This window comes from Stegostoma tigrinum, chromosome 25 (assembly GCF_030684315.1).
Source record: "Stegostoma tigrinum isolate sSteTig4 chromosome 25, sSteTig4.hap1, whole genome shotgun sequence".
NCBI classification, from domain to species: Eukaryota; Metazoa; Chordata; class Chondrichthyes; order Orectolobiformes; family Stegostomatidae; genus Stegostoma; species Stegostoma tigrinum.
This window is the reverse complement of record NC_081378.1, coordinates 7,474,583-7,497,659: the sequence shown is the minus strand read 5'-3', so window position 1 is coordinate 7,497,659 and position 23,077 is coordinate 7,474,583. Positions and strand designations below refer to the sequence as shown.

Below are 23,077 nucleotides of genomic sequence, written 5' to 3'. Positions count from 1 at the left end.
GGTAGCATATTCTTACCTTATACCAGAAACGTCATTTCAGAAACAGTTCATTGGCAACAAAGCATTTTGAAGGATTCTAGCGATGTGAAAGATGCTAAGTGAATGCAATATCTTGCTGTCTAGAAATCTAAATGGTTAGTTGCAATATTCATTTTGTCAGCCAACACTTAATAGCCCATTTCCTTTTAAAAAAAACATTTTTTTGTTGTAGATTGGCAAGCACCAAGTAGTTTACTTTTACACCATGGATAGTAAAGATTGATATGCATGTAGATGGTCTAATATTCAAATACAATTCAAACAGAAAATAGAAAGATAATAGGAAATTGTAGATAACTATCTGATCTCATTTAACAGTATTACAGTTAACTAAATAGAGTACTGTACCAGAAAATGTAACTCATTTTGCATCAATTAATATCTTTAGAAGTGTTCAGATAAGTGGTTCACGGTTATTCAGATAGTAATAAATTTGTAATCTACAATGCAGTTAGCAAGATAGTATTAAGATCATCAGAAGGAAGATTCAGTCATTGAGGTAGTGAGGCACTGCGAAAGGATGCTGAATTATTTATCTGATTTTAAGTTTGCTTGTGAACATTATTTTTTGTTTCAAATACTCATTATTCTCTAACACAAGAGCTAGTTAATAGATGGCTTGAGTGGTTGAGTATATTCTTCACAGTTGCTTTCACCGTTCCTTTTCTCAGTTTTTGTCCTCTCCTTTTAGTACTATATTTTGGAGAATAAACAATAGAATTACTTTGAAGTAATCAGCCTTTCTCCTTCATTCAAACAGTAAGATGAACAAGAGACTCGATGTATTTTAACCAGAGCAGTGACTTTTTCATATTCACCTCTAGACATTTAGGAAACTCATAGTGTTTTGGTGTCCAGTGGACTAGTAATCAAAAGGCTAAGACTAATGTTCTTTGGACAAAGCTTTACACCCCAACATGGCAGGTGGTAAAATTTGAATTCACTAAGACCTGGAATGTAAAGCCATGCCAGATGGCCACTGTGTGACTGCTGTCAATTGTCAATTAATAAAAAGCATTTAGCTCACTAATGCTCTTTAAGGAAGGAAATCTGCTATCCTTGACTGTCCTACATGTGACTTCAGACCCACAGCATTGTGATTGGTTCCTTACTGCCCTCTGAAATGGTCAAGTAAGCCACTCCAAATGATCAAACATCTCCATGGCTACAAATGTTGGTTTGGCCAGTGATGCCCACAACCCATGAATGAATTCTCTGCTTCCTCAGGTGGCTAAGGAAATATAGCATATTCCTAAGGACTTCATAGCTTAGAAATGGTGGACGCTGGGAAGTTGTTTCCATTAGGCGGGGAGACCAGGACCCATGGGCACAGCCTTAGAATTAGAGGGGGTCAATTTAAAACGGAAATGAGGAGACATTTCTTCAGCCAGAGAGTGGTGGGCCAGTGGAATTCATTGCCACGGAGCGCAGTGGAGGCCAGGACATTAAAAGTCTTCAAGACAGAGATTGATAAATTCTTGATCTCACAAGGAATCAAGGGCTACAGGGAGAGTGCAGGGAAGTGGAGTTGAAATGCCCATCAGCCATGATTTAAATGGCGGATTGGACTCGATGGGCCAAATGGCCTTACTTCCACTCCTATGTCTTATGGTCTAAGGGTCTTATGGACTCTCATCAATTTTTATAGATGCATAGATGCACCATAGAAAGCATTTTATCTGGATGCCTCAAAGCATGGCATGGTGACTGCTCTCCTCAAGATCACAAGAGCATAGCTCAGGCCAGCATGCAAACCAGCCTTCCATCCACTGACTTCCACATATACCTCCCATTGCCTCGTCAATGCAAGCAACATAATCAAAGACCCCACCCATCCTGATTATACTCTCTTCCACCCTCTTCCATTGAACAGAATGTATACGTGTTTGAATACACGTACAAACAGGTTCAAGAACAGCTCCTTCCACGCTGTTATCAGCCTTTTAAATGAACGTTTCAAATATTAGTACTGTGTCTCTGCGCCTTTCCTGCAGAGTAACATTATATTCTGCCTCTGCTCTGTTCCCCGATGCACTTTTTATGGGACAATCTGTATAGCTCACAAAACCACACTTCTCACTGTATCTCCATACATGTGACAACAAGAAATAAATAAATTAATGAATTAAAATAAAAAAGTGAGATACATTTGGAAGTGTGAATGATGGTTTAAATTTTGTATAGCCTAATGGAAAGAGCATGGGACCTGTCCTGTCCCAGTGCTTGCATTTCATTCCATTTACTTCAGCGCATGTAATTCTTCAGCTTTGCTATCTGCCTCTTTTCTGAAAACAGATAACATCAATTACAGCTAAAACTATAATTGTCAAGCAAAAATAGAAGTTGCCAGAGAAACTCAGCAGGTCTGGTAGCATCGTAGCAATAAAAAAAATCCAGTGACACTCCGTAAAGTTGAAAATAGCTGGTAAGAGTGGTATTTATGCTGATGCCAGGGTGGGGAAAGTGAATAGAGTACATGAAGATGGGACCCAGGTCAAGAAAGAGAAAAGAAGGAATAAGTAAACAAATAGATTGCTGATGATAAGAGGGAGAAAAATGCTGGGTGGGTGCTAAAGAAAAGAGTAAGAGATTGAAAAAGAGTTGGCTGTTGTTGGGAGAAACCTATACAATATAGGACATAGGGGTGTGGGGAGAGGGTAATGAACATGGAGGGAGGATGTATAATTGTTATAAGCTATAATTGTACCTGGGATAATGGTGCAAAGGCTGTCTGCATTTGGTACAAGTGCATTTAAGCATGGTAAATGAGCTGACAATGATGCAGGTTAATTACCCAGTCTTCTTTGTTTTCTATGATTTCTTCAATCCTACAATCAAGCTGTTTATTTTAGTGGTATTTATCTCCATTTTAATTGTAAAGTCAAATTCTACTCATCAACAAGAGAAAAGAAAATCATTTGCATTTTATATACATTACTGGAAATAAAAGAACGCCTGCTGTTGGGTCCCAGATGTGAATGTTCATGAAAGGCTGAGCCAAGACCAGTTAAATACATATCTCATTGACCTTTCATAGAAACAGCAGTGACATTTCAGAGTAATTGGGAATTTCCCAAGAGATAGAAGACAACATATAAACACGGATTCCTCCTTTTCTAATGCACTTGTTTTTTTTTTAGAATTTCAAGTTTTAATACAATAATTCTTGATTTCATCAGTTTTGTTGTGTTCCTCATAAACAGTCTAGTCATGTACAATTCAGAAGCTATGTTTTCAATAATGTGCACTTGGTAAGTGAGAAATGGATTTACTTGCCCAGTCAATAGATGGGGGAGAGGAAGGATTTGATTTGAAATGTGTTTAGCTTTTGAGAGATCAGTTAATGCCCCACTGCTGATTGAGCCATTGGTCTCATGAGGTGCAAGAACCATCTTCCCTGACACAAAGGAAGGGTCACCGGACCCGAAACGTTAACTCTTTTTTTCTCCTCCACAGATGCTGCCAGACCTGCTGAGCTTTTCCAGCAACATTGTTTTTGCTCCCTGACACAAAAGTCCTCCTACTTTAAATATGCGCACTTATCCTGATTTAACAAGATCTTTGGTACCAACTAGAGTTTTAACTTGAGACTGAAATGTGAAATAACTGACCAGAGATGGTAAAACTTAATGTGTAGACTAACAACATAGATGAGGAGATATCGGCTCTGGAATAATGCTCTTGTTATCTTCAGAAAAATTAAGAAAATATTGTTCCAGCTTCACAGCTAAGAAGTTTTAAGATTTTAAGAAGAACCTTCAAACAGCAGAATCAGGGGGTATAATAAGGGGTCATCCCTTTAAAACAGATGAGGAGGGTCGTGGATCTGTGGAATCCTTTGTTGCAGAGGGCTGTCAAGGCTGCATTGTTAAGTATATTCATGACTTAAATGGACAGAAAAACCAAAGAACTGCAGATGCTGGAAATCAGAAACAGAAACAGAATTGGTGGGAAAGCTCAGCAGGTCGGGCAGCATCTGTGGAGAGAAAGCAGAGTTAGTGCTTCATTTTTCCAGAACAGAAGGTCACTGGACCTTAAACATTGGCTCTGCTTTCTCTGCACAGATGCTGTCAGACCTGCTGAGTTTTCCCAGCAATTTCTGTTTCTGTTTCTGAGATAGATTTTTGATTGGTAAGGATTTCAAGAGTAATAGGGAAAAAGAAGGAAAGTGAAATTAAGGATTATCAGATCAACCATGATCTCATAGAATGCTGGAGCAGATTCAGTGCGCTAAGTAGCCTACTTCTACTGTCCTACTTGTAGTCTTATTTGAAAGTTAAATCATTTGACAAACTATGTTCTACTGATTAGATAGGGTAACTTTTCACTTTAATGCAACTCAAAAATTTGTTCTATGAAGCAAATATAATTCAACTTCATCTGGACCTAACATAATACCTTGAATATACAAGGTTTAATAAGTTCCATAAAATAATTATTGTTAAGAGCAGGGTGACTGCTTGCACGTTTTGTGATATTGGGATAAATGATGATCATGACTGTTCAAGATATTAAAAACATTGAGAATTGAGAGATCCCATTTTGGAATATGCACATTTGGGTATTTATTGGTTTGTGTTCACATCCTCAAATCAGGGAATGATAAATTTTCACTTCCTTTGCTAAAACTGTGCTACTGTTATATGGACACATATTTTAAGTTACAAAGTGATTCTTAACTCTTCTATATTTTTCACCGTGCTGTTTAAGCCTCGCCTCCACCATCCACCAAAATCAACCAGACCAGAACAACAGCCCACATCAAATTTGCCCCAACAATTAGCCAGCAAGTTGCAATAGCTGAGAATGGAGTTCTGGGCGACTTCATTATGCGATATGATGTGAACAGAGAATTGGGAGTTGGTGATATTCAGGTAACACTCTTAATGGCTTCCTTATTCGGTGTCTACAGTATCCTAGGAGCATACGTTTTCACATATAAAGCGCTCCAGAGTGTCTGCTTTCAAAAAGTTTCTATAGTGTCGTTAGACATGTCATTTAAATAAGATTGTTCACTTTAACTTGGTTCACAGCTTTAGCTGATGTTTATAGATCTTAAAAAAAAACTGTGCGCCTTGCGTCTGCAATACCTCACCACAAAAACTTGCTTTTCAATTAATTTTAATTAAAATTCTCATCATCTTTGACTTGTGTTTACATACCTCCAGGCCCCCAGCCAGTTTATTTTCTGAAATCCCATTAAGAGCAAATCATCCTCGCCTTCATTTTCTTTCCACTTTTTTTCTTTTCTTCTAATCTGTTTCCCACTCCTCCAGTTCTCTCCCAAAGTCATTGACTCCTTCTTGAGGTTGGGTAGCCACTGCTCTGATTAGCCTCTGATAACCTTCCAGTAATATGGTGGCAGGGAAGGATATCTCAGCTGGAACTCGTTCGTTCCACCCATTCCTTTTCTTCTTCTGCCTTTCTCTCTCTCTTCTGCTTCTCTCGGCCTAGGATCCCAGCCTCCATAGTAGATTTGGAGAAAATGCCAGCAACCTCGCACAGGGACAGAGGTAGCGGCCCCGGGCAGAGAATGGTAGCAGCCAGCAGTTGGGCCATGTGGAGGCCCCTTGTTTTGGTTTGTCATGGAGAGCCTTTGGACAGAGACTGATAGTTGTCTTTTTAACTTTGCTTCTTGTTTATCAGACCTATGGTTATACTGTGTTTAGCAATAATGTAACTTTTTTTTGCTTCATTTATCTGTTCTGTAGCTCAGGATTGTACCTAAGCACATTTGTGCCTAAGATAGTGCTTTAAGTAGTGACTTATAAACTTTTCGCTGTACTCATAGAGCACATGTGACAATAAAGCTAAAGAAAGCATCCATATGGACATGTGTCACAGAGAAACCCAGAATATTTGGAGTCCCATTTTCACAATAATGATACTGAAATTTACACTATGCAGAACTTTCTGATGTGAACTTGCTTTTCAACCACAGAATGTATTGTAATCAAGACCAATTGTGTTCCCATGGATAGCTTCAAAAACACTTCCAACAGGGATTTTTGGACAGTGATTGCAAGCAGTAAATATCTTGCTTATCCTTCCCTCAAGGAAACTACTGCTAATTGTAACATATCCTTCTTTCTCCTCTGTCCCTGAGTAAAATCAGTTCACTGTATTCTGATTTAGATGTTGATGGTGCCATTTGTAAATAAATGCCACTGCACCAAGAAAGATGCTGCTTGGCCTGCTGTGTTCATCCATCTCCACATTTTGTTATCTTGGATTCTCCAGCATCTGCAGTTCCCATTATCGCTGATCACAATTTTAACTTCACTGCAAAGCCTCTTCCAGGATGCCTAACCTGAAGAAGTTACCCTCCGCCCTCTGAACCAACCTCAGGGGATCTCTCTTCCCCTGCAACTCTTCTCCTCTAACCATCTTTGGTCTGCCTCCCCCTCCCTCCCTATTTATTTCAGAATCCTCTCCCCATCCCCCTTTTCCAATGAAGGGTCTAGGCCCAAAACGTCAGCTTTTGTGCTCCTAAGATGCTGCTTGGCCTGCTGTGTTCATCCAGCTCCATACTTTGATATCTAGCACCAAGATCATGAGCTGGTTGATTTTGGTAAATGGTTGCTTTTTCCCAAAAGCTAACCTCATAAAATTTCCTAACCATGTTTGAATTACTTGTAAAACTCTGCTTACCATCTTAGCCCAGCGTTCCTTGTGTTACAAATACAGATTATAAAAAATTATGTATGTTTGCTTTTAATCATGTCAAGTGGTGAGCTTGTATTTTTTTTTTACAGATTCAAAATGGGTATTTTGTTCATTACTTTGCACCTAAGGATCTGCCTCCAGTTCCAAAGAATGTGGTTTTTGTGATAGATACAAGTGCTTCAATGGCGGGGAAAAAGATCAGCCAGGTATATTTCTTCACCTTAATGATGGGACCAAGTGATTGCACTTAAATAACAGCTGTTTATAGATGTCTCACCATATCTTCCACTCATTATTAACACAAAGCTAATAATTCAATCAGAGAAATTTACATTATTGAAGGAGCACTTACTCCATTGCATCTGTCCCAACTTGTTATGTCATCAAAAAATTCTAAAATGTTAGTCAGTAATCATGACTTCTTCATTTAGTCATGATGATTCTACTTGGTTACATTATGTATTTATTTTGATATTTCCACATGCTTTCTGATGATTGTACAACATTCAGTACCAATCATGATTCCCCAGATACCGAAGCAGTATACAAGACTAATTTTCAGGTACAGCAGGTGATAAAGAAGACAAATGCAATTTCGGATAATAAAGTGTGGAGCTGGATGAACACAGCAGGCCAAGCAGCACCTCAGGAGCACAAAAGCTGACGTTTCGGGCCTAGACCCTTCAGCTCTGATGAAGGGTCTAGGCCCGAAGCGTCAGCTTTTGTGTTCCTGAGATGCTGCTGGGTCTGCTGTGTTCATCCAGCTTCACACTTTATTATCTTGGAGTCTCCAGCATCTGTAGTTCCCATTATCTCAAATGCAATTTTGGCATTTATTGCTAAAGGAACAGGCTATAAAAGTAGGGAACTGTTACTGCAACTGAAGAACACATCAGTGAGATTACGCAAGGAGTATTGCATACAATTTTGTTCCTTTACTTGAGGATGGTGTTCCCTTACTTGAGGAGGGATGTGGTTGTATTGGAGGCAGTTCAGAGCAAGTTCACTAGATTGATTTCAAAGATGAGGAGTTTGTATGATGAAGAGAGATTGAGAAATTTAGGCCTACATTCCATCGGGTTTAGAAAGATGATAAGAGATCTAATAGAGGCATATGAGATTGACAAAGTAGACGTAGACAGGATGTTTTCTCTTGTGGGGGGTAATCAAGAGCAAGAGGTCATGGTTTTAGGGTAAGGGATATCAGTTATAAAACAGAGATAAGGAAACATTGCTTCTCTCAAAATATACCACCTCAGCATTTGGTAGATGCGGGGACATGGAGTAAATTTAAGGAGGAGATAGACAGATTTTTGATTAGTCATGGGTTAAAAGGTTATGGAGATTGGGCAGGAGTGTGGAGTTGAGGCCAAAATGAGATCAACCCTGATCATATCAAATAGCAGAGCAGGCTCAAGGTGTTGAATTGCCTACCCTACTCTTATGTTCTCATATCCACATGCAGCATGACTTTGACCAAATCTAGGTTTCGGCTGATAAGTAATAGGTAGCATTCATGCGAACAAGTGCCAGACAATGACCATCACTAACGTGGGAATCGAACTATCATCCCTGACAGTCAATGGCATTACCATCACTAAATCCCCCATTATCAACACCCTGGGGTTTCCATTGGCCGAAAACTGAACTGAACTTACAAGGCGCAAGTCAGGAGCACGATGGAATACTCCTAACTTGCCCATCCAGAACAAATAGACTCGCTTGATTGGCACCTGAACTACTACCCTCAACCACTACTCCCTCCAGAACCACTACACAGTGGCATCAGTGAGTATTGTCTACAAAATAATTTTCAGAAACTCACCCAGGCTCCTTTGATAGCACCTTCAAAACAGTACCTCTCCCACCTCAAAGGTCCTGGGAATTCCTAACTTAGTTCAGCACTGCATTGTCCTGGACTACTCTGTTCAACACATTCCAGGCCAAATCCCATTTGCTGCCAGTAATCACACACCATGTATGATATGATATTCTAATATGTCATGGTTTTTTTTGTGATAACAATGATGTAGTGATTGTAACAAGGCCAGCCTGATGCACTCCATAGAATATGATGTCCCTGATTTCGGCTATTAATCTGGTCCAATCAGGCAGCCCTCCCTGACAGATAAGAACAGCTGTGTCTCCTACTCTATTTCGGTTTAGTCCTTGCACTCGCCCTACACCTTTTCACATAAGCCTTGCCCCTATCGGGCTTTGCTTGTTACATTGGCCACATGGGTGATTTCCTGCTGGTGGAAAATGTGCAATAAAATTCTTGCACAATGGCATCTTTTTTACTGAGTCACTACACATGCACAAGCTCAAGTGATGTGGGTAAAATTTAAACATTGAGCAAAAAAAAAAGTTTGGGAGCATCAGACATCCTGTTCAGTCTGAAAACTGGCACTGAGGGAGCTGGATCAGTGTCAAGAACTCTCCACATGTAGACAAAGGGTGGCTTGGTCAGTGGATACGCACCTCTGTGGAGTTACTTCAGATGACACATCAAACTATTTTTCATAGATAATGGGAACTGCAGATGCTGGAGAATCCAAGATAATAAAGTGTGAAGCTGGATGAACACAGCAGGCCAAGCAGCATCTCAGGAGCACAAAAGCTGACGTTTCGGGCCTAGACCCTTCATCAGAGAGGGGGATGGGGAGAGGGAACCGGAATAAATAGGGAGAGAGGGGGAGGCGGACCAAAGATGGAGAGAAAAGAATTTAGGTAGAGAGGAGAGTATAGGTGGGGAGGCAGAGAGGGGATAGGTCAGTCCAGGGAAGACAGACAGGTCAAGGAGGTGGCATGAGGTTAGTAGGTAGGAAATGGAGGTGTGGCTTGGGGTGGGAGGAAGGGATGGGTGAGAGGAAGAACAGGTTAGGGAGGCAGAGACAGGCTGGGCTGGTTTTGGGATGCAGTGGGGGGAGGGGAAGAGCTGGGCTGGTTGTGTGGTGCAGTGGGGGGAGGGGACGAACTGGGCTGGTTTTGGGATGCGGTGGGGGAAGGGGAGATTTTGAAGCTGGTGAAGTCCACATTGATACCATTGGGCTGCAGCGTTCCCAAGCGGAATATGAGTTGCTGTTCCTGCAATCTTCGGGTGGCATCATTGTGGCACTGCAGGAGGCCCATGATGGACATGTCATCTAAAGAATGGGAGGGGGAGTTGAAATGGTTTGCGACTGGGAGGTGCAGTTGTGTATTGCGAACTGAGCGGAGGTATTCTACAAAGCGGTCCCCAAGCCTCCGCTTGGTTTCCCCAATGTAGAGGAAGCCACACCGGGTGCAATGGATACAGTATACCACATTGGCAGATGTGCAGGTGAACCTCTGCTTAATATGGAAAGTCATCTTGGGGCCTGGGATAGGAGTGAGGGAGGCGGTGTGGGGGCAAGTGTAGCACTTCCTGCAGTTGTAGGGGAAGGTGCGATATGTTTCCTAACACTAACCCTAACCCTAATCCTATCGCAGTCTGTCATCCGCACCTACACAGGCCCCAAACCCCACTTCTTCCTCCGTTACATTGATGACTGTATCGGCGCCGCCTCTTGCTCCCCAGAGGGGCTCAAACAGTTCATCTACTTCACCAACACCTTCCACCCCAACCTCAAATTCACCTGGGCCATCTCCAACACATCCCTCACCTTCCTAGACTTCTCAGTCTCCATCTCAGGCAAACAGCTTGTAACTGATGTCCATTTCAAGCCCACCAACTCCCACAGCTACCTAGAATACACCGCCTACCACCCACCCTCCTGCAAAAATTCCATCCCCTATTCCCAATTCCTCCGCCTCCGCTGCATCTGCTCCCAGGTTGAAGCATTCCACTCCCGCACATCCCAGATGTCCAAGTTCTTCAAGGACCACAACTTTCCCCCCACAGTTGTCGAGAACACCCTTGACCGCGTCTCCCGCATTTCCCGTAACACATCCCTCACACCCCGCCCCCACCACAACCGCCCAAAGAGGATCCCCCTCGTTCTCACACACCACCCTACCAACCTCCGGATACAGCGCATCATCCTCCGACACATCCGCCATCTCCAATCCGACCCCACCACCCAAGACATTTTTCCATCCCCACCCTTGTCTGCTTTCCGGAGAGACCACTCTCTCCGTGACTCCCTTGTTCGCTCCACACTGCCCTCCAACCCCACCACACCCGGCACCTTCCCCTGCAACCGCAGGAAGTGCTACACTTGCCCCCGCACCTCCTCCCTCACCCCTATCCCAGGCCCCAAGACGACTTTCCATATTAAGCAGAGGTTCACCTGCACATCTGCCAATGTGGTATACTGTATCCATTGTACCCGGTGTGGCTTCCTCTACATTGGGGAAACCAAGCGGAGGCTTGGGGACTGCTTTGCAGAACACCTCCGCTCGGTTTGCAATACACAACTGTACCTCCCAGTCATGAACCATTTCAACTCCCTCTCCCATTCTTTAGATGACATGTCCATCATGGGCCTCCTGCAGTGCCACAATGATGCCACCCGAAGGTCGCAGGAACAGCAACTGATATTCTGCTTGGGAACCCTGCAGCCCAATGGTATCAATGTGGACTTCACCAGCTTCAAAATCTCCCCTTCCCCCACCACGTCCCAAAACCAGCCCAGTTCGTCCCCTCCCCCCAGTGCATCACACAACCAGCCTAGCCTCTCCCCTCCCCCCACTGCATCCCAAAACCAGCCCAGCCTGTCTCTGCCTCCCTCACCTGTTCTTCCTCTCACCCATCCCTTCCTCCCACCCCAAGCTGCACCTCCATTTCCTACCTACTAACCTCATCCCAACCCCTTGACCTCTCCGTCTTCCCTGGACTGACCTATCCCCTCCGTACCTCCCCATCCATACTCTCCTCTCCACCTATCTTCTCCTCTATCCATCTTCGATCCGCCTCCCCCTCTCTCCCTATTTATTCCAGAACCCTCTCCCCATCCCCCTCTCTGATGAAGGGTCGAGGCCCGACACGTCAGCTTTTGTGCTCCTGAGATGCTGCTTGGCCTGCTGTGTTCATCCAGCTTCACAAACTATTTTTCATCCCAGCTATTGAAAACATTTAAATTATGTTGAATTATGAACTCCGAATGATTTTTTTCCATTGTACTCAATTTCTGAATCCTCAGGACCCAAACTAGCAGCTTTTTTTTATCAAACTGATTATCTGAATATGAAATCCAGCTGCACTGATTGACCCAAAGTCCTATTGTACTGCTGTCCATTCATTATCATCAACCAAAAGCCATGATTCAGAGATCATTTTGTTTTGATCTGAGAAAAAAAAGAGGGTCAGAGCAGGCCAATTATTGGCCTATTTATTCAATAGTTTATTGGCACTTTCTCATGCATGACTCATTTTCTCATAAATGAAAGACTGTAAGAGGAGCCTGGACCATGAGTTTTAGCTCGAAAAACGACAGCTGTTTGGCCAATTCAGAAAATAAACTGCTTAACCCAAGAATTGAAAATATAGCATTTGCAATATTTTATCATCTGTACATCAGAACAGGGTACGCAGTGCTGTCAGGTTGACTTGAACTGATTGTCAGTTTTAGTAAGGATATAATTATAAAAGAAACAGAAGCATCTGCAATAACTAGTTCTCAATGCACATTATAAAAGGATGGCAAGGCAGGATTTAGAATTATTGTGTCTGGTAACCAGTGATGAAGCTTATGTAATTTTATTCTTTAAGCTAATATAATCATAACATGTTTTAACATTTCCCTTGCTGCAATTTAACATAAAATTTCAGTTGTCATCTGTGATTAAAACGCTGCCAACTCTTAGTGTCCTTTGTGATCATACAAATTATATCCATTCATTGCAATATCCCAATTCACTGTAAAGTTCCTTGAAAATCTTTGATTGTCCATTATACTATCACTTAAGCTTGACAAATTGCTGCGTGCACTGTCTACATTATATGGGTTGCTAAACAGTGACGGAAGGGGTGTTGAGAACACATGGTTCCAGTCTATTTATCATCATCATCAAATTGCAGGTAAGTGGTTTCTACCAGTTTTAGAGCTGAATCATTAATGATAAAGAATACCATGTTACAATCTCAAACAGTTCAAGTGAGGTACATTTCTGATACTGGTGTCACGGGAAGAAAAACAACATCTGGACCAGTGTATGTAGTTTTGGGCTGTCAAGAAGGGTAAATTGTTCTTGGTAGGCATGCAGCACAGATCCACCAGATTGATATACAGCTATAGAGGCTTAGAGGATCAAATTACGAGGACAGTTTGCATCAACTTAACCTATAGACCCTTGATTGTTTAAGATTGAAGGATGATCTGATTGGGGTTTAAAATAGTAAAATTGGGCAGATGCAGAAAAAAAACTTTTAGTTTTATTCATGAAAGAGAAGTCACAAATGAGATAAATTAGGAACTTTTTGTACATGTCAATTCTCACGTCTTTGTTAGGCGAGGGTATGGTGCAAGATGGAAATACATGGGCAAATGGAGTTGAGATGCAGATTAAGCATGATATAATTGAATAGTGGAGCAGGCTCAAGAGCTTGCTGTTATTTTGTACATCAACCAGAGACAGATACTGTACATCAGCAGTGACAGATGAACTTTTTGATAGCAATTAGCCATTTTTAAACAATTTGTTCACAGGATGTTGAGATCACTGGCCAGGCCAACATTCCATGCCCATTCCTACTCAACCTTGAGAAGGTGGTGTTGAGTTGCTTTTTGGAACTGCTGTAATCTATATGACGGAAGTGCTGTCACAATGCTGTTAGGTGGAGTTCTAGGACTTTGACACATCAATGACGTTTGTCCAAGTAACGATGGTGAATGACACCTACAGTGTTGTGATTGGTTCTCATGCGCTTGCTGCCATTGTATTTTCAGACTAAAGATGCCCTCTTCACTATCCTCAATGATCTTCGACCCATTGACCACTTCAATATCATCAACTTCTCTGGCCATATTAAGGTCTGGCAACATGGAAAACTTGTCCCTGTCACAGGGGAGACTGTAAGGGATGCCAAGAAGTACATTTACCTGATGTCACCTTCAGGAGGTAAAGTGAGATGTGTTTTATTTCCATTCTGATACTTTGCCTTCTGATCTGTCATCTCCAATAGAAAATCTTGTCTTTCAGTCTTTGGAACTTTGTTTGAATGAAGGGTTTCCAGGTTCACCTGGCATCAATAATGAGCTTGTGCTGAGCTGGTCCCTCATTACTTTATGCTCTGTTCCAACTACAGAAGAAATATTGCAATTTACTTGCAGTAAATGTGTAGCCTTACTCTGATTTTTCCTGTCATGCAACACACAGACTTGTGAGAAAATTTACTGCTCATGGAGTAAGTGGAACAGCAGCGACATTAACACGAAGTTTGCTGAGAAACAGGAAACAGAGATAAATAGATGACAGAAAACTTGGGAACATTGTAGGCGTGTAAAACTACACAAGGGATTGGCAAGTTTCTGGACTGGGCAGCTAGGTGGTAGATGATGTTCAGCATGGAAAAGTGTGAGGCGATATGAGTGAACACAAAGGTACAGCAAAAATGGAGAGGTACTAAGCCTAAACGAAGTGCCAGAGCAGAGAAACCTGAATGTGTTTTTTTCTTATTTACTTGTGGGATGTAGGCGTCGCTGGCTGGGCCCAGCCCTTACTTCCCCATTGAGAAGGTGGTGGTGTGCTGCCTTATTGAACTGCTGTAAGTTGTGTAAGTAAAATAGTAGTCCATGTGCTGTAAGCTGACCCAAAATCCGTTTAGGGAGGGAATTCCAGGATTTTGACCCAGCGACGGTGAATGAACAGCGGATGTACTTCCAAATCAGGATGGTGAGTGGCTTGGAGGAGAATTTGCAGGGGGTGGTGTTCCCATGTATCTGTTGCCCTTGTCCAATATAGCAACTGAGTTTCTGGTTGAAGGAAACTCCCAGAATATTGATAGTGTGCGTTTCAGAGATGTTGATGTCTTTGAATGTCGAGGCTTGGTTGTTAGATTTTCTGTTTAAGGAGATAGTCATTGCCTCGCATTTGTGTGGTGCAAATGTTACTTGTCACTTGTCACCCCAAGTCTTGACAGTATCCAGGTCTTGCTGCATTTGGACATGGACAGCTAAAGTGTCTGACGCAGTATTGGTTTATGTAGTTGTGTAGACTAAACACCAAGGCCTGATGACGTTGAAGTTCCTCTGCCTCATTTTCATGTTAAAGTTTGGTCTCTAGTTTGAACTCAGCAAGAATCACTGTCTGGATGCCGAACAGGAGTGGGTATTTATCCAGCTTTTAAAAACTACAGTGATGTTCCTTCGCATTGACATCAAGACGAGGAATTCTACAGTGAGAAAAAGAGAAGTGTGAAGGAACAGTGGAGTTGTAACTCCCAAGCTATAAGAATGAATTGCGTTCATGGAATAGATTTACAATCTGTTCCAATTGGTCTATTCGCAACTGACTGATCCTATTTTAAACAAAGTCCTCAGGCCGTCAACAAGAGAATGGCTTGGACTGTCTAGGCCAGATACTGAGGCAACTCTTTATCTTTGAGCAGATATATTCTCAAAAGGGTTTCAATGATTGTGTAGTTCCAGTGTTGCTCACAACCTTAAGCTCAGCAAACCCCACATGGCTAATTTCCCCCACTTCTTCCTGTATGCTAAGTGGTAAATATTCTGGAAAATTATTGGAAAACCATAGTGGAAAAAAATGAAGGAGTTTGGAATTGATTATAGTTCTAGCCAATATTGTAAAATATGTGCAATGCACCAAGATCTGGAAAACATTGATATCTTGTCTTGTGGTTAATTTGACATCAGAAACAAATTATTAGTTCTCATATGTCTCCTCACAGGCTCATAGAATTTATATGGTGCAGAAGAAGGCCATTCAGCCTATCATGTCTACACTGGCTCTCTGAATGAGCATTATGATTCAATACCATTTTCTTGTATTTCTCTATAACCCTGAAGATTGATTCTGTGTTTCTGTGTAAATAATAAACTAATGACTACTTGAATGCCTCTATTGAATCTGCCTCCCCCCCCGCCCCAAGAATGCATTCTAGATTCTAACTGCTGGAAAATGTGAGACTATCAGTCAAGAATAGAATTGGATTCAAGTGTGACACCGTTTGCAGTGAAATTATTTCCATAGATCTGCTGCATGGGCTCATTAGATTTAAAAACTATTTAGAGTGAGGGCTGCTTTGTGGTTTCCTTTATGGGAGGGGTGAAGATTTTTAAATTAAATGTGTAATCAGTTTTATCTTCAGAACCAAATAATTTAAATTTTCAAAATTTGTCATAATGACAAATTTGGAACTTTGTGTTTCAAAGACAATTGACTTGCTTACCAATAAAGTTTAGATTATAAATGGCCGACTGGTTGACAGCAACTAAAAATGAGAAATGTTCTTGTTCTGAAAGTTATTACTGTCTAAGTTCTTTTAAAGCTTTTTATTGTTTGAAATGAAATGGTATCATGAAGACAGCTTCATTTATTCTTCATCCTTAAAATAACTGGGTACTGTATTCAGAGAGTTAGGAGGGGCATTGACAAAGTGAATGACAAGGGTATTTTCCTTAGGGTGGGGGTGGAGAGGAGGAAGTTTTTAAAAGTACATGAGGAGCAATGTTTTTACACAGAGAATGGTTTGTACGCGGAGTGAACTATCAGAGGAAGAGGTGATACAAGTACAGTTGCAACATTTAAAAGGCATTTGGATAAGTACATGAATAGGAAAGGTTTGGAGGGATATGGGCCAAATGCAGACAAGTGGAACTAGTTTAGTTTGGGAACAAGGTCGGCATGGACTAGTCAGACCAAAGGATCTGTTTCCATGTTTTGTGACTCCATTACTCTACTGATTGCATGAAGAATTTCTTTTCTCACATCACATTTGTTTCTTTTGTAAATTATCTTATATCTGTGCCCTCTTATTCATGGTCCTTTTATGACAAGGAACAATTTAGCCACCCCTGAAAACATTTACCTTTCATCTTAGCCTTCTTCACTTGAAGGAAAACAGTCCTGACTTCTGCAACCTGTCTTCAAAGATAATGTTTCTGATTCATGGAACCATTCCTGTAAACTTCTTCTACACTTTTTCCAATTCATTCACATCCATGCTAAAGTGTGCACCAGATCTGACAATAAAACACCAGCTGAAATCTAACAAGTATCTTTGCAGAACCTCCTTTCTCCTGTACTTGATCTCTCTATAAATAAAGCCACAGACATTGTATGCCTTATGAACTGCTTACTGTACCTATCTTGCCATCTTAAGTGATTTATGCACACATACATATACATAAGCGAGTCAGAGGCTACGAAGACTGTGGTAAGTAACTCCCCAAAGCCTGCCCACCATTTCCGTGGCACGAGACAGGAGTGTGATGGAATACTCCCCACTTGCCTGGATGGATGCAGCTCCAACAATGCTCAAGAAGCTTGACAGCATGCAGATAAAGCAGCCCGCTTGATTGGTCCCATATCCACAAGTGTTCACTGTCTCCACCACCGACAGTCAATAGGAGCAGTGTGTACTATCTACAAGATACACTGCAGAAACTCACCAAAGATCTTTAAACAACACCTTCCAAACCCACAAACACTAACATTTGGAAGGGCAAGGGCAGCAGAAATGGCCAAGAAGGAGAGATCACATGCAGGTTGAGATGTAGCCCAAGTGACTGTATAGTTCAGGGAATTTGGAGGCAGCATTAGAATGGTATGCAAAGGGGAAGAGGTGCTTCCTGCTTGCTTCTTGTTTGTCTTTTAGTTTCTAAGGTTATTTTACAAGGATAAGTCGAAGCCCAGTACGAAAATGTGCCATCACAGGTAACTGGTAAGTTCATTGGTTGATAGCTCCTAATTTGATTATGTGTTATAGACTACTTTCAGATTGAAGGCAAATAAGGCAAATATTTACAGACTGCAAACTTATTGACCAGTACAATTTTTTAAAAAATCAAGTTAAAATAGAGTTGCTGGGCCATGCAATATGCTGTAACTGCAAGTTGTAGGAGATGGTGAATCCTACTGTAGTTCAGAGTGATCACATCTGTAGCAAGTGTTGGTTGCTTGAGGAACTCCGGCTCAGAATGGAGTCTGAGCTCCAAATGGTGCAACACATCAGGGAGGGGGTTAGTTACCTGGACACTGTGTTTCAGGAGGCAGTCACACCCATTGGTTTAATTGCGTCAAATTCAGTCAGTGGTGAGGGACAGGAGGGTGTGATTACCAGCAAGGCAGGTGAAGGGATCGGGGAGGTAATGCAGAAGGAGCTTGTCTACCAGGTCTGAGAGTTCTGCCCCTTGTGTGGAAAAGAGTGGGAGCTGTAGTGAGCGGATGAACAAACTGACCAAATCACCATGACACAGGGAACCATTCAAGAGCAGAAAAGAGAAATGCTGTTGAGATCAGTGTTAATAAAATCAGGGGAATAGACACTACTCCCTGTCTAATCGACAGTCCCAAAGGCTGTATTGCCTGCCTGGTTCCTAGGTTCATTGATATCTCATCTGGGCTGCAGCGGAACTTGGGGAGTGAGGGGAAAGATCCAGATGTCATGGTCCATGTAGGCACCAATGATACAGGGAGAAAGAGGAAAAGGGTTCTGCTGAGAGAATATGAGCGGCTAGGTGTTAAATTAAAAGTCAGAGTATGGATAGGACCAGGAATCTAACTTTGGGCAAAGCAGATAAGGGGACAACTATGAGAGGGGGGCGGTCAACGCAGGACTGAAGGAGTTGTGCTTAAATGTACTTGCAAAACAAGGGAAATCAGATTGAAATTGACAGGTACAATGTTGTGGGTATTACAGAGACATGGCTACAAGGGGATCAGGGATGGGAACTAAGTATCCAAGGACACATATTCTATCAAAAGGACATGTACATGGGTAGAGAGGGCGGGGCTGCTCTGTTAGTAAGAAATGAAATTAAATTGATTGTAAGAAGTGATATAGAGCCAGAAGGCATTGAATCTGTGTGGGTGGAGTTGAGGAATTGCCAAGGGAAAATAGACCCTGATGGGAGTTATGTACAGACCTTCTAGCAGTAGTTAGGTTGTGGGGAAGAAAATAAGTCGGGAGATAGGAAAGGCAGTATTACAATAATCATGGAGGAGTTCAATATGCTGACAGATTGGAAAATTCAGGTTGGTAGCAGAAATCAAGAAAAGAAATCTGTGGAATGTCAACAAGATTTTTGTTTTGGATCAGCTTACTGTATAACCCACATGGGAACAGAGAATTCTGGATTTGGTGATGTGTAATGAGGCAGACTTGGTTAAGGAATTTAAGATGAAGGAACCTATAGGAGACAGTGACCATAATATGATAGAATTCACCCTGCAGTTTGAGACGGAGAAGATGGAATCACATGTAGCCATGTTACAAATGAATAAAGATAATTACAAAGGCATAGAGTAGCACGGTGGCTCAGTGGTTAGCATAGCTGCCTCACAGTGCCAGGAACCCAGGTTTGATTCCATCCTTGGATAACTGTCTGTGTGGAGTTTGCACATTCTCCCCGTGTCCATTTGGGTTTCGATTCGGTTTCCTCCCACAGCCCAAAGTTGTGCAGGTTGGGTGGATTGGCCATGCTGAATTGACTGTAGTGCCCAGGGATGTGTATGCTAGGTGGATTAGATGTGGTAAAAGCAGGGCTACAGGGAAAAGGTAGGGGGATGGGTCTGGGTGGGATGCTCTTTGTAGGGGCAGTTTGGACTTATTGTGCCAAATGGCCCATTTCCATATTGTAGGGTTTCCTTGTGGGAGAAGCTGACCAGAATTGATCAGAAGGGGAAAATGGTTGTGCATCAATGGCAGGAATTTGAGAGTAATGTAGGACGTTTAACAGAAATTCATCCCAAGATGGAAGAAAGTTACCAAGAAGAGGATGAGACAATCGTGACTGATGGGGGAAGTCAGGGTCAGCATAAAAGCAAAAGGAGAAACCTGTACAATGTGTTGAAGATTAGTGGAAAGCCTTTAAAAACTAACAGATGATAACTTAAGAAAAACAAAAGGAGGGAGAAGGTGAAATATTAAGGTAAGCTAGCTAATAATATAAAAGAAGATTGCAAGAGTTTTTTGATATTTAAAAGGTAACGGAAAGAGAATATTGGACATTGAACCATTGGGAAGTGAGGCTGGAGAGGTAGTAGTGGGGAATAAAGAGATGGTGGAGGAACTGAGTGGGCACTTTGCATCAGTTTTCACATTGGAAGACACCAACAGTATTCCAGAACTTTAAGAGATTCAGGGGGCAGAGATGAATGTAGTGACCATCACTAAGGAGAAGGTGTTGGGGAAGCTGAAAGGTCTGAAGCTGGATTATTCATCTGGTCCAGATGGACTACACCCCCAGATTCTGGAGGAAATAGCTGAGGAGAATGAAGAGGAATTGGTGGCGATCTTTCAAGAACTATGGGAGTCAGAGAGGGTCCAGGAGGAGTGGAAAATGGCTCATGTAACACCCCTGTTTAAGAAAGTAGGGAGGCAGAAGACAGTAAACTATAGGCCAGTTAGCCTGACCTCAGTCCTTGGTAAGATTTTAGAGTCTATTATTAAGGATGAGATTGCAAATACTTGGAAGCGCATGGTAAAGTAAGACTGAAAGGGTAGCATGGGCTTCATCATGCCTGACAAATCTGTGAGAATTCTTTGAGAAGGTAATGAGCAGGTTAGACAAAAGACAGCCAGTGGACGTAATCAATTTGGATTTCCAGAAGATCATTGACAAGGTGTCGCACGGGAGGCTGCCAAAACGATAAGAGCCCATGGTGTTAGGGGCAACTTAGTGGCCTGGCTAGGGGATTGTGACTGGCAGAGGGCAGAGAATGGGGATAAGAAGGGTCTTTTTCAAGCTGGCAGCCTGTGACTAGTTGAGTTCCACAGGGCTTGGCATTGGGATCACAACTATCACGAAAGATGTTAATGATCTGGATGAAGAAACTGATAGCATTGTTGCCAAGCTTGGAGGCGACACCAAGTTAGGTGGAGGGACAAGCAGTGTTGAGAGTGCAGAGAGCCACAGAAGGACTTGGTCAGGCTAGGAGAGTGGGCAAAGAAGTGGCAGATGAAATACAATGTGGGAAAGTGTGAGGCAGGAAGAATAGAAGCATCGGCTATTTTCGAAATAGGGAAGGCTTCAGAAATCTGAAGCGCAAAGGTACTTGGGAGAATAGTTCAGAATTCTCGTAAGGTTAACATGCAGGTTCAGATGGCAATTAGGAAGGCAAATTCCATTGTTAGCACTCGTTTCAAGAGGGATCAAGTACAAAAGCAGAAATGTACTGCTGAGGTTGTGTAAGTCTCTGGGCAGACTGCATTTGCAACATTGTGAGCAGTTTTGGGCCTTGTATGAAAGGAAGGATGTTGGAGGGAGTTCAGAGCAGAATGATCTTGAAAGGTTCCCATTTGAAGGGCATCTGGGGTCTCTGTGTCTTCACTCAAAGGAGTTTAGAAGGATAAGGGGCAAACTGATTGAAACTTAAATACTGAGAGGCCTGGATAGAGTGGATATGGAGATGTTTCCGTGATACAGAGAGATTGGGTCCTCGGGGACACAGCCTCAGAGTGAAGGATCAATGATTTAAACTGAGATGAGGAGAAATTTCTTCAGCCAGAACGTGGTGAATCTATGGAGCTCATTGCTGCAGAAGGCTATGGAGGCCAAGTTATTTATGACAGGGGTAGATAGGTTGGTGATTAAAAAGGAATTAAAGGTTATGGAGACAAGGCAGGAGAATGGGGTTGACAAGCATATCAGCCATGATTGAATGGCTGAGCAGACTCAGTGGACTGCTCCTATATCTAATCGTCTTCTAATACATGGGACACCATGACCTGACTTGGAAATAATTGTTCCTTTAATGTCACTGGGTCTAAATGTTGGAACTTGCTCCTTCATGATATTGTCTAACTGCAGCACATGGACTGCAGTGGTTCAAGAAGACAGCTCACCACCACCTTCTCAATAGCAACTGGGAAGGGAAAGAAATATTGGAGCAGGCACTGATGTCCACGGTCCATGAGTGAATTAAAATAAAAACTCCTGGGTTAAAGTTGCAAGCTAAAAATCTTGTAGCTCCTAATTATTACCTTTGCCAAATATCAATGCAGTAGATGAGTGTTAAAACAAGAAAAGCATTTGTGCAGGACTCTTTAAAAAAGCTTCCCCAGGCATATTGGTGACTAAATAGTCTTCCTCTGTCATTCTGAAACCCTCCTTTCAAAGATGTTGTTTAAAATTCAAACTGGAATACAAAAACTTTGTTCAAAATTCTGCTTTGTTTCCTAGGTACCAACATAAATGATGCGATCCAAACTGGATCTAAATTGTTGAAAGATTACATCGCTCAGCAGGACAAGAGTTTGTGGGCTGTGTCATTAATAATATTCTTGACAGATGGGCGCCCAACAATTGCAGAAGTTCAACCTCATAAAATCCTAAACAACACAAGAAAGGCTGTTGAAAAGAAGTTCTGCATCTTCACCTTGGGAATAGGAAGAGATGTGGACTACAGGCTCCTTGAGCGAATGTCACTGGAGAACTGTGGAGTAATGCGAAGGATCAATGAGGACTCAGATGCCAGCATCCTACTTAAAGGTTTTTTTGATGAAATAGGAACTCCACTCCTCTCAGACATTCGTGTCGATTATTCAGAAGATTCAATGGAGTATGTTACGCAAAATTTCTTTCCAAACTATTTCAATGGATCTGAGCTCGTAGTAGCAGGGAAACTGACAGATAACGCCAGTGATAGTCTTCATGTCCAAGTTGCTGCAAGCACAAGTGACAAACACCTCATGCTGGAGGCAGATGTGAAAATTAATGACACAAGGAGAAGTTCAAATGATTTCAAGGCTAGATCCAAAGATTCTAAGTTCGTCCAAAGGGCATGGGGCTACTTAGCAATAAAAGATCTGCTGAGAATGCGACTGAAGATCAGCAATAGCAAAGTGAAGGAAATTCTCTCAGAGAAAGCAAAAAATCTTTCGTTGGAATACAATTTTATCACACCTGTCACTTCACTTCATGTAAAGAGTTCAGATGAGCAAAGCAATGGATCCTCACAGAGTGTGGTGGATGAGTCTGAAGTGAATGATGAGAGAGCGCAGAGTTTACAGAGAATAACCAAACCAGGTAAATGAGCACAGTTATAACTTACTGAGCTCCATTTCCAAATACTTGTTCCCTCAGTATCTTTTTGTAGCAAATGAGATTTAAAGAGCAATATGCTCATAACTAGACTGTATAGTTATTGAAGTCAGATGATGTCAGATCATATGAGTCTGACACCTGATGCGAGAAAATTCGAGTGAGGTCCAGGCCAACCATGCTTCTGTACCTAGTGTAAATAGTTAGTAGGTGTTTCCCAGTCT

General features: G+C 42.0%; 1 protein-coding gene across 1 annotated transcript in view; it reads left to right on the top strand.

Moving 5' to 3' along the window:
• itih5 (inter-alpha-trypsin inhibitor heavy chain 5) overlaps positions 1 to 23,077 on the top strand; it is a 71,711-nt gene that overhangs the window by 30,548 nt on the left and 18,086 nt on the right. Inside the window, exons 7-10 of the mRNA XM_048553705.2 lie at positions 4,750 to 4,913; positions 6,795 to 6,911; positions 13,575 to 13,746; positions 21,993 to 22,838. Coding sequence (XP_048409662.2) covers positions 4,750 to 4,913; positions 6,795 to 6,911; positions 13,575 to 13,746; positions 21,993 to 22,838 — 1,299 coding nt within the window. The remainder of the gene's footprint in view (positions 1 to 4,749; positions 4,914 to 6,794; positions 6,912 to 13,574; positions 13,747 to 21,992; positions 22,839 to 23,077) is intronic.